The 11413-nt window shown below is 46.3% G+C and overlaps 1 protein-coding gene across 1 annotated transcript; it reads right to left on the bottom strand.

Moving 5' to 3' along the window:
- Positions 1 to 1118: 1118 nt before the first annotated feature.
- On the bottom strand, positions 1119 to 2449 carry GPR6 (G protein-coupled receptor 6). The gene has a single exon (XM_030489896.1). It carries the CDS (start codon positions 2347 to 2349, stop codon positions 1492 to 1494), a length of 858 nt encoding a protein of 285 aa, XP_030345756.1. The 5' UTR covers positions 2350 to 2449; the 3' UTR covers positions 1119 to 1491.
- Positions 2450 to 11413: the final 8964 nt, after the last annotated feature.

Raw genomic sequence — 11413 nt, forward strand, 5'->3', positions numbered from 1 at the left:
CCAGCTGCTCCAGCAGGTAAAGGCTTGATACATTGCTCAGTCGTAAGCTGGGAAACACGAGCCTAAACTTTTCATATGGTGCTAGGCACATAAAAGTAACCTTGCTTTGGCCCTTAAATATAAATCGAAATGATAGTGGTAAACTAGAACATAATCAGGATGTAAATGTAGCATAACTGTATATAAACAAGCAGTAACACTGCTTCTGAAATCTGCCACTCGTGTCATTGCTCTAAATAAATTAGTGGCCGGTGGATTTGAACCTGAGGGAAGAAGTGTTCCTGAACTCTGAACAACAGTGACCTCTGATGGGCTCTTTTAAGCCACGAAGATGTGGGATTATCAGAAAACTGTATACTGCTCTGAGACAGGCAGAGAGCAAAGATGCACTTAAATGATTTTTCTACAGCACGGTGTCCAAACAAAGGAGGGGGAGAAACAATTCAGGTTCCCCTCAGAACCGCGGATGATAAGGAAAGTCAATTTACTGTGGCATTTTACAGGCTTTCAGGGAAGGAGACTGTGACCTTTTTTCCTTTTTTTTTTTTTTCCCTTTTTTTTTTTTTTTCCCCTCGAGTGTTAAACTAAAAGAAGACAAAAAGAGCCGGGCTTAGAGACTGATTTTTCCCACAGTTTGATAACTTTTTAATGGAGAATTATCATGAAGAGCTAACTTACAACTTGAAGATGAAAGCTACTGGAAACCTGGCAAATAACTGTCATTAGCAGCCTATTTGACTGGGCTTTTCCTTTCTTTGGTTGCTGGAAAATAAAAGCAGTTTGTGCTCTTCATTACTCTCCCTTTGCCAGACTAAAGAAGGGAACAAACAAGCAAGCAAGCAGGAAGGTGCCTTTCTTCGTGCAGTATTTCATCTCCATAGTGAATGATGATCTCTAGGCAGAATCACACTGGGAGCTTCCAAAAGTAAACACAGGGAACTTGCTCAACAGGTAAATTTGCAAGCTCGCTTATTTCGAAAAACATCTAAACACACAAAGTTATATTACATTTTATATGTTTTTATTCGTGTACAAAATGTCATAATTTATCAACATTGTGCAGCAAAGTACAGATACACACATACATACAAACTCACATACATACATACACCCCCCCCCCCAACACATGCACACATACAAATACATCACAAACCCAACTTTCTTCCTCTCTGCCCTTCAGAAAGGCAACACTGTTGCGGCAGGTCAGCAGCTAGAAATAAGGTGCTATAATTAAGCAGTATCGGAATGTCTTCACTTCACAAATGTGATGTGCAAATTTATATACAACCACTTCTTCTTCTTTTTTTCCCCACGAAACCCAAAACTCCACACCCCGAACCACTCTCAGAGATGATACAAACATGTATAAAGTGCTAATACTTAAGCATGTTTCCAATGACTTCATGATGCAGTTTGAAGTTTAGAACAGGCACTGTGATAGTTCACTGGGTAGATTGTCACTTGGTGTGGTACAACACACAGAAAAGTCACTCAGACATCGCTGGGGGACCGGGAGCGAAAGGACACTTTAGCCTGAAAGCAGCCACAGAAGAGCACCCACATGGACCTCTGGATCTCCTGGTTTCTGTAGGCGTAAATGATGGGGTTGATCATAGAGTTGTAGGTAGCGGGTAGAAGCGTGGCATATGTGTACACAGAGGGGTAGTTGGGATCCCCCACTACACAGTAGATGGCAAAGGGCAGCCAGCTGGCTCCGAAAGTCCCGAGGATTATAGCCAGGGTAGAGACCCCTTTTTTGGTGGCAACATAGTGTGAAGCAGTCAGAAAGTGCTGCTGGAGAGCTATCTGGTGGGCATGCCTGCAAACGATCTTGCAGATCTCGATGTAGAGATGGAGCATGATGAGGAAAATGAGAAAGAAAGAGGCAGACAGCAGTGTCACGTTGCTCTTGGTCAAGGGTCTGACGATACTGCAGGCGGCAGGGTCGTGGAGGCAGTTCCAGCCCAGGACGGGCAGCAGCCCCAGGCAGAGGGAGACCCCCCAGGCGCCTGCCAGCATGGTGTGGATGCAGAGCACCGTCCTCTCCGAGTAGTAGGTGAGGGCGTTGTAGAGGGAGAGGTAGCGATCGACCGTGATGGCCAGTAAGCTACTCACAGAGGCGGCGAAGGAGGCGACGAGGAAGCCCACCGTCAGCAGGCTGACCGTCTCGGAGCGGATCACGTACTGGAAAACGAAGTTGAGGATGAGGCCGAGGCCGGCCAGGAGGTCGGCGGTGGCCAGGCTGCCCACCAGCACGAACATGGGGGTGCGCAGGGAGGGCGAGTAGCAGATGATGGCCACCACCAGGGCGTTCTCGCAGGCGATGGCGGTGCCGGAGACACAGAGCATCACGTCCCAGGGGTTGAGGGCGGCGGGCGCGGGGGGCCGCGACGACAGCTCCAGCGAGGCGTTGCCGCTGCCGCCTCCGCCGGTGGCCGGCAGCCGCGGGGCGGCCGCTCCGCTCTCGTTGAGCGCCGGGGCTGTCTCCATGGCCGCCGGGGCGGCCGCGGCTGTGCGGGGGCAGCGGCGCGGAGCGGGGCGCGGGGCGCGGGGCGGCGGGGCTCGCATGCCGGGCGGCAGCGCCGGCCCGCCCTGTCTGTGGTGCTGAACCGGGAGAAGTTTCCCGCCGGCCCGGCCGCCCCCCGCGCCCCGCCCCGGCCCCGCCCGCCGCCCGGCCCCGGCTTTGGCGGGAGCGCTGACGTCAACGGCGGGAAAGCGGGGCGGGCCTCGGCGGGACGGGGAGGGCAGCGCACAGCGGAGTTGGTGGCGGGCTCGGTTGCTGCGTCGCTCCGAGGCAGGAGGGCGATGACCGACCGGTGCTCCGCGCTTGGCGCCGAGGCGCAGCAGCCGGAGGGGTTTGCTCGGGGGTGCGGGCAGAGAAGGAGGGAGTGAAGGCGCCTTGCGGCTGCCGGCTGGGAGCAGCCGTCGCCTGCTCGCGGCTGCTCTTCACCCCGCCTTACAGTCGGTTTCCCCGCCCTGAGTGCCCCCACGGAGCCTCGAGGGAGAACAGGGTGGGTTTTGTGTCCGGACGGCGCTCGGTAGAATGGCCCTGAACCGTAAATGTTTCCAAATAGCGCTATGAATTGCTGTGGAAAAGCCTGCTTCACACTGATCCGCTCCAAACAATATATACTCTAGGGCTGACAATCTGTTTACCAGCGAAAGAATCCACACTGTTGCCTGAGGTCCCTCAAAATAATAAGGTCAAACCAGAGAAGACCCAATTACATATGTGGGTAAAAAATACTGTCTCTCTTATTCCTTGTCTCACCCTCTGTGTCTCACAATGAACCAGCAGCCAAGGTGTTTCTAAAGCATATGAATCGATGAAGCCAAGGATAACTGTCTTCTGCTAGTCATAGAATCATAGAATGGTTTGGGTTGGAAGGGACCCTAAAGCTCATCTAGTTCCAACCCTCTGCCATGGGCAGGGACACCTTCCACTAGACCAGGTTGCTCAAAGCCCCATCCAACCTGGCCTTGAACAAATCCAGGGATGGGCCATCCACAGCTGTGGGCAACCTGTGCCAGTGTCTCACCACCCTCACAGTGGATAACTTCTTCCCAACATCTAAATCTAAATGTCCCCTCTGTCAGGTTAAAGCCATTCCCTTTTGCCCTGTCACTACACGGCCTTTTAAAAAGCCCCTCTCTAGCTTTATTACAGGCCCCCTTTCAGTACTGGAGGCTGCTGTAGGGTCTCCCCGGAGCCTTCTCTTCTCCAGGCTGAACAAGCCCAACTCTCTCATCTTGTCTTCACAGGAGAGGTGCTCCAGCTCTTGCAGCATCTTTGTAGCCCTCCTCGGGACTCGCTCAAGCATGTCCACATCCCTCATGTGTTGGAGGCCTCAGAGCTGAACGCAGTATTGCAGGTGGGGTCTCACGAGAGCAGAGTAGAGGGGGAGAATCACCTCCCTCAACCTGCTGGTCATGCTCCTTCTGGCACTACCAAACCCAGTATCACACAAACGTGGGTAGCAGGTAGTTTTCACCTGCAGCAATGTGGCTTTCCTAGTGCTAAGGGGACAAGCCAAAAGGTGCCCCCTCGCCCCAGGCTGGGAGAGTGTTCTGTAACAGCCATTCAAAAGAACGTGGAAATCAAATGACCTCTCTGTTATGGGAACAGCGTGCGAACTGCTCAGATACAATTTTTAGAAATTCAATGAAAGGAAGTGTGTTTACTGACCTGGACAGTCCAAGTGTAGAAGACACACAGGCCATGACACGGGAAAAGGTGGCCACATTCAATGGGAATTAGAGTGTCATCATTCATTACATCCATCCACATCCTCCTGCAGGCTAAACACTATTATTAAGACAAGCTGCGGACACTTTGTATCTCTGTAAACTACCGAAGCTGTTGCTTCCCAGGATTTCTGAAACACAAATCTCATAGTAGTTTAATTTGGATGGGACCTGTGGAAGTCAGGTCTGGGGCATCTCTCTGGTCCCACCACCTGCTCAGAGCAGGGACAGCATCAACTGTGCAAAGGTTTTCCTCAGGGTCGTGTTCAATCAAGCTGATTATCTCCAATGAAGGAGACTGTACAGCCTCTCCGGGAAACCTGCTCCTGTGCTTCACCCTCAACTGTAAGGATTTTTCCCTTTCTATCTAGTTGGACTTCCCTTCACTGCAACTTGTGCTCACAGCCCCTTGTCCTGCGTGATATCCCACTGCTCGCATATTTCCCCATGCCTTTCCAGGCATTACAACAGCATTTGTAACTGCAGCAAAACCAGTGGTAAGAAGATTTAAGAGGGGTTTGCAAGCCTACATAGCTCAAGCACTTGGCCACATACCCCCACTTTGACAGAATAAATTATTCCAAACGTTTTTCAAAATGGATTAAAAATAGTGCCATTCAAACTTAGCAAGTCGGGTTTACAAATATGGACCACCTGGGCTCCACAATGAAAATAAAAGATCTGCAGTATTTTTGTGGCATCTATAAAGGATAGAGAGAAACATGTAATTTATTTTTTTTATTAATGAAATTTGGTGTGGAAGGTTTCAGTTGTGGGTGATTTGTTACATCTTTGATCAACTTATTACCTCTGGGAGACAAGTATATGGCAGGTGTTTTCTGTGATGGCATCTATATCATAAGGCAGCATATGCTTTTCATATTCTGGATATATGTCAATTTAAACTTCTGTGTTCTTGAATACTTTTTTCTTAACTGAAAACATTGCAAATTGGGGCAGAAGTCATTTCATGTGTGGTGAAACCTCGTGAGAGCATTTGGATCTCAGAGTAAGATGTAGGAAGAGTTTTTGACCTATAAGTCTGTCCAGTCTCACAGCCCTTACCTGTTGTCATGTATTTCACTCAGTGAACAGATTGCTCAAGCATTGTAGCATGTCTCTGAAAGGGATATGCATGTGTCCATCTTTACTTTGCTCCTTGTTGTCAGGTGTTTTCTGAGTCCTTCCAGCTCATTAGTCCTTATATTTCTCTGGACTTTTACCCTTTCAAGAGGAGGATGCTCTTACAATCCATGTCTGGTTCTTACTGAGCTCAGCAAGCAGTGCTGTGCATCTCACTCATCTACCTCAGGTTGCTGAGTATCAATTGGCAGGGTTAGTGACCAGCATCACACTTATTAAAACGGTTTACACCTCCTTGGGAACTTTTATATTTCCAGAGCTGTCATTAAAGGCCTTTTACCTTCTTAGGGCAGCTTCTTCCATCAGTCATTCCAACAAAAGGTGAGCCACCTGGATTGCTCTTAATTTCAACTGGTTGTAGGACAAAGAGGATTCAAAGAATAGATAAAGTTGGCATCTAACAGCCACGCTCATTTACCACAGCACCATAAAGAGCACTGAAAAGAAGTCTGGCAAGACCTCTTTCCCTCTCATCAACATGTTTTCATCTTGGCTTCCTAGCTGAGACTGGATCCATAGATCTCACAGGGGAATGTAAAAATAAGAAGCTGTGTTTCAGCAGTGCATACCTAAGCACAGCATATGATATACCTCCATAATTATCTTAGCAAATTTCCGAAAATTAAGCAGCAACAAAATTTAAAAGTTGCTGAAATAAACGATGTAGAAACACTCTGCTTGACTTCTCCATCTGTTCTGAGAGTTGAGCAATACTGCGGTGCAATTTTAATATGTGATTATTTAATTTCGGTTAACTATGGATTATTTTGATAGTTGGTATTCTTTAATGATTAATAAGTAGGCTGAGTAAATGTTAAGTATTATTAAATGTGCTTTACATAGCATGAGTTGGAACCAAAAAAAAACACCACTTCAAAATCATCTCTCCAATAACACGCTGAAAATATTGAAAAGTCATTTTTCTTCTGGCAACATAAAGAAGCCTTAAAGTAAAGGCAGGAGGAGGGGAAGAGAGAGGGGATAACACAGATGGTGAGCTAACCAGTGCTGACATTTCAGAGATTTCTATGCAGCTGGTGTGAAAAGATGTTTTAAACACTTAGCAATCCATTTAGGCACCTCTTCGAGTTCATCATTTTCCTGACTTGGTGAATTCAGCCTCGTCACTGGTGTCACCGATGACTAGGTCCTCGTTAGAGATACCCTCTGGCCGACCCTTCAGATTTAGGCATCTGCAAACATGCTGTATTGCAAAACTTACTGATGACATAAACCTCAAGGGGTTCAGGCACCATTTAGGATTTCAGTCATGTCCTACCCAGTCCCGTTTCTCTGCTACACATCGTGTTTCCCACATGGTCTTTGACTGTGCTTCTTGAGGGAGCACTCGTGGTGCCAGAAGTCCCCTTTGATGCATCTACAGCTGCTTGGCTGCTCTGTCCCTTGTGCAGATACAGTCCAGAAAACAGCCCGCATGTCTGTAAAATCTATTTTGCTTGCATAGTAAGGCTATATGGGACTGCATAAACACAACTATCACACTTTTTCTAGCACACGCTTGGGATGAAAATCCTGGTTCACTCTGTTGCATTCACAAAGCTGCATTTCTCCAACAGATTTTATGGGTGCCTTGGAAATTGGTACTGTGTCTTTTGTGGTCTTTGAATCAGTAGCTGAAAGTACAGGGACAAACTTCACATAAACAGGTGAAAATATGCTTTAAATAGTGTAACAAATACTTTTTATCAGGGATAAATTGAAACTGAACCTTAGGTTGAAGCCTGCAGACTTTGAGCTATCATGCATTTCTTTTTCAGTGAGAAGACAATGTAAATGCGAGTATGTACAGAAAAATAGACAGAAGCAGAGTGAACATGAGTGTGAGCTTTCACTTACGGTTCCCAAAGGACTTTGCAACAATTTAAAGCAAGATTCTTCCTCCACCCTTTTCGCTTCTTGGGTAAAGCTCCCACCCAGCATCCCCTCCTGCCTCATCCAACTGTTTTGGCAGCTGCCAGTTCTGCCTGTGGCTGGCAGTGGCTCAGTCCCAGACTATGAGCCCTTCTTCTACTATTCCCACTTCAGACAGGATGAGATTTTGATGAAGCTTTGACCTCTTAAGTCAGGCAGGGACTCTCCCCTGGGAGACACCTTCTGAGTGCTCACCACCCAGAGACTTTTTGGGTTTTTTTCAGGTGCTTGAGCTTTTTTATCATCTTTTAGTGGGGATCCAGTGAGCCAGTGTTGGGGTGAGTCCAGAGGAGGGCCCTGAAGATGGTCAGAGGGCTGGAGCACCTCTCCTATTAAGACAAGTAGAGAGAGCTGGGCTTGCTCAGCCTGGAGAAGAGAAGGCTCCAGGAACACCTTATAGCAGCCTTCCAGTACCTAAAGGGGCCCTGCAAGAAAGGTGGAGAGGGACTTATTACAAGGCCATGTAGTGACAGGAGTAGGGGAAATGGATTTAAACTGAAAGAGGGTAGATTTAGATTAGCCATTAGGAAGAAATTTTTCACAGTATGAAGGTGGTGAGGCACTGGCACAGGTTGCCCAGAGGAGCTGTGGCTCCCCCATCCCTGGCAGCGTTCAAGGCCAGGTTGGATGGGGCTTTGAGCAACCTGGTCTAGTGGAAGGTGTCCCTGCCCATGCTAGGGGGCTTGGAACTGGATGAGCTTTAAGGTCCCTTCCAACCCAAACCATTCTGTGATTCTGTGACTCTGTGACTATGAGATTACTCACGGGTTTAGCAATCTCCACATCTGTCAGCCCACTTCCATCAGCCACCTAGGCTGGCTTAGCTTCTGAAGGAATAATATTTGCTGGCAACACATGGATGCTAAAAGAGCTGCACATGGGTTTGTATAGGGTTTGTTAGGAAAGGCACAGTCATTGCTTACCTTTATTAAAAATGATAGCCTCTGGTTCACTCTGTTTATTTCTAGAGATTAGTGATGAATATAGTGAAGCTAAATATATGTACTTTGCAACTTTTCCTTCCTTGCCCTGCTTGTTCTGTTGATGGAAAGAAATCAGAAGCAGCAAAGGTCATTCGTCATTAGATGTGTCATCAAGTGCAGTGGAACAAGGTCTTTTATTGCTTTTATTCTTTTAGACTTTTCCAAAACCTTTTTGCTCAAGTTTTTAAATGGCTTAAAACTAGCCTTTAAATTGTTCAAGGGCTTTTCTGCACATCTAAGTGAGGAAGTCCTGAGTTTACCTAACCAATGTCCTTTTGCAGCCTTGTAAAAAGAATCTTCAAATTTATTTCATTAAAACGTTTGTGTTGTTTCATATGACCCTCTAAGTTGCTGGCTAGTTACTTCACAGGAGGGTGTAGATGTATTTTTTTCATTAAAGTTAATAGTAAGTTCGAGAACAATTTTTCCAGATACTAAAATGCAAGCTAAAAATAAATTTCATTGTGGAAAAAGCACTGTGCCCATCTTTCTCTCTGAAATTGCTCTCTCAGAAATTGCAAAAGCAATTTCCCTGCCTACAGCATAGAACTGGCTCTGTGGTCCAGTCCCTATAAAGGGCTTGGGGAACTATGATAAAGTACCTGCCTCCCACAAAATAGGAAAATAGCTATTTCTAAGCCAGGAACCCCAATGCTGAGGATCCCTTGAGCAGGTAGAGCTCAGAATAGGAGCCAAATGGACAAGGGAATAAGCTCAGCCTTGACCTCTGTGGAGCTGGCCAGAGGGATGTGCTGAGGAAGTAGACTTGCACATCTGACCAAGAAGGATCTGCATTAGAACTCTCTCCCCAAAACTGCTGGCCATGTCCTAGCTTTGAGAGACCTGACCAGGGCTTATTCATCAGGGCTTTTAAACCAAGGAGAGAACATTTGCCCAGACAGAACCCTGTAGGTACTCTCCCGGTGACTGAACAAGTCCCTGTGGAAATGGAGGGGGAGGTCTGGTTCTCTATTCCTCATCTCCCATAGGAATGTATTAACTACATGCCCTACCAAAAATTTGGGAAAACAGCTATAAGACATTAAGCAGTCACTGCCTGTAATACAGAAACATTGCCTTTAAGACAGGACCAAAATCCCCATCTTCACTTGCCCTACGAGGCTGTAGTCAGGCTTTCTTTCCCATGCTTGCTCTGATACATTTCCACATAGCCTCACTACAAAATCAGCTATCCCTGATAGATGGGTTTCCAATTTACCCTTACAATTGGTCTTAAAACTCCAGTGACAGAGTTTGTCTCATCTCCAGAGGCAATCTCTTTTATGGCTCAACTAACCTCCCTAATTACAAGGTGGTAGCCAAGAAACACTAGATGGGTTGGACTCACTAAACCGTAAGAAATCCTACACATCAGAGAAGATTGTATAAAAAAAAAACAAACAACCCAACAGAGGAAAAAGTAGGATCTTGCTTGTTAACAGCGAGAAAGTGGGGGAAGAGCTACTGCACAGAGGAAGGCTGTACCTTCAGCAGCGGGGCACAGCATGGGGAGAAAGCAAGGTCCCTACCCACCAGTGGGAGTGTTGTCCTGGGGTGTTTGGCCTAGGAATTCAGCATCATAGCACAGCACAAATCCATATAATCCAGCAAATGTATTAGATGTCATATTAGACTTCACCCAGAGACATTAAGGATTCAGGTTTAAACTAATAGCATCTACTTACACACCCTTATTATTATAAAGTTTAGCACTTTACATATTTGAGTCTTCCAGATACAAAATGCAGTTTTATATTTCTTTACATGTCAGCTTGGCAACACCTAGCAAGGACATTTCTTCTAAGAGAACAAATTAAAGCAACTTCAAAACAAGCCTGTTATTGCTCAGCAGCCTGGGTCTCTGCCAGCAAGAAACAAATTGATGATTATTTAGCTGCAGCAGTGACGGAGAATAGTAAATTCTCAGAAAACTTCTTTTTTTTTCTCTTTTTTTTTTTTTTAATTTTTCCTGGTGGTGTCAACTCTAACGTAAAAGTAAACCAAGGGTAAAGGTGCATGGCTGAAGTTATTAGCAACGCAGGGTGCTTACGGGGCAGAGCATAATGGCCAGGATGTTTACATCTCCCAAGGCAGTTGGAAAGGCTGGGAAAAATCCAAGGGGAAAGCAATGCGCAGGCACTGGAAGCAAGCAAAGCCCATCACTCTCCTGTGGGCACCCATCCTGCTCTCCTCTTCCTCATCCTACAGGTGAGCTCATGCTCAGCTTGGCAGCACCAAATCAAGGGGCAGGGCCCTGTGATATCCATAGGTCTGGATCACTCCATACAAATGCCTATATTGATGCAGACCACAAATGAGTATTTTTCCAGGCAGAAGAATGATTGCTTAATCTCTAGTCCCTGCAGAAGGGCCTGTTTCCTGAGGTGACTCCTAGAATGACCTTTTAATATATGCTATCAGGTTTTCACTTTTATTTCCAAAAAGCCCTGTGAGATAAGAGAATGGGTTTGAAACACAGTGCTAGAATACAGAGAGCTTTAAACCCAAAATTATGGGTTGAGTCAGTAGCCAGAAGTTAATGAAAAAATGAGGGAGCTTGAAGAGTTGAAGGTAGCAAAGTGCTCTGGGGAGGGAAGGAGCGAAACAGAGTTTTGATGCTTTACTGTTCTGTACTGTTTCAGTACTGTTTACTGATATATGTGCTAATTGGTGGCATCCACTTTTTATCTAATCAAGGAAGTGTGTATATGTGCCATAAAAAATAAAAATCAATTGCTTCCTGCTATGACCACAAACACCACAGCACAGTGTGCCATGGCTGAGCTGAGCCTTTGCTTCCTCTGCTTGGGAATCCCAGAGTAAGGGGAGCAGGCAGTCTCCCTAAGAGGCTGCTCCCCTCCCGTCATGAACATCAGTATTTCAACCAGACGAAAACTGGTTGCAAACATCAGTTGCCACCAATAATAATGGCTTTCAGTGTCTAAAAATAGCAAGAAGGCCTTTTTTAATCCAGAAGGTGCTATATACGGCTAGAGATAATTTGATGGTAAATTATGCTCTGACAAAGAAGAGTTAATCACTGACCTCAAAATTAGCTGTTGCCTAGGTACCCCTGGTTAGACTCTGTTGACATTCACGTTGTGCAAACA

Source organism: Strigops habroptila, chromosome 6 (assembly GCF_004027225.2).
Source record: "Strigops habroptila isolate Jane chromosome 6, bStrHab1.2.pri, whole genome shotgun sequence".
Taxonomy (NCBI): domain Eukaryota; kingdom Metazoa; phylum Chordata; class Aves; order Psittaciformes; family Psittacidae; genus Strigops; species Strigops habroptila.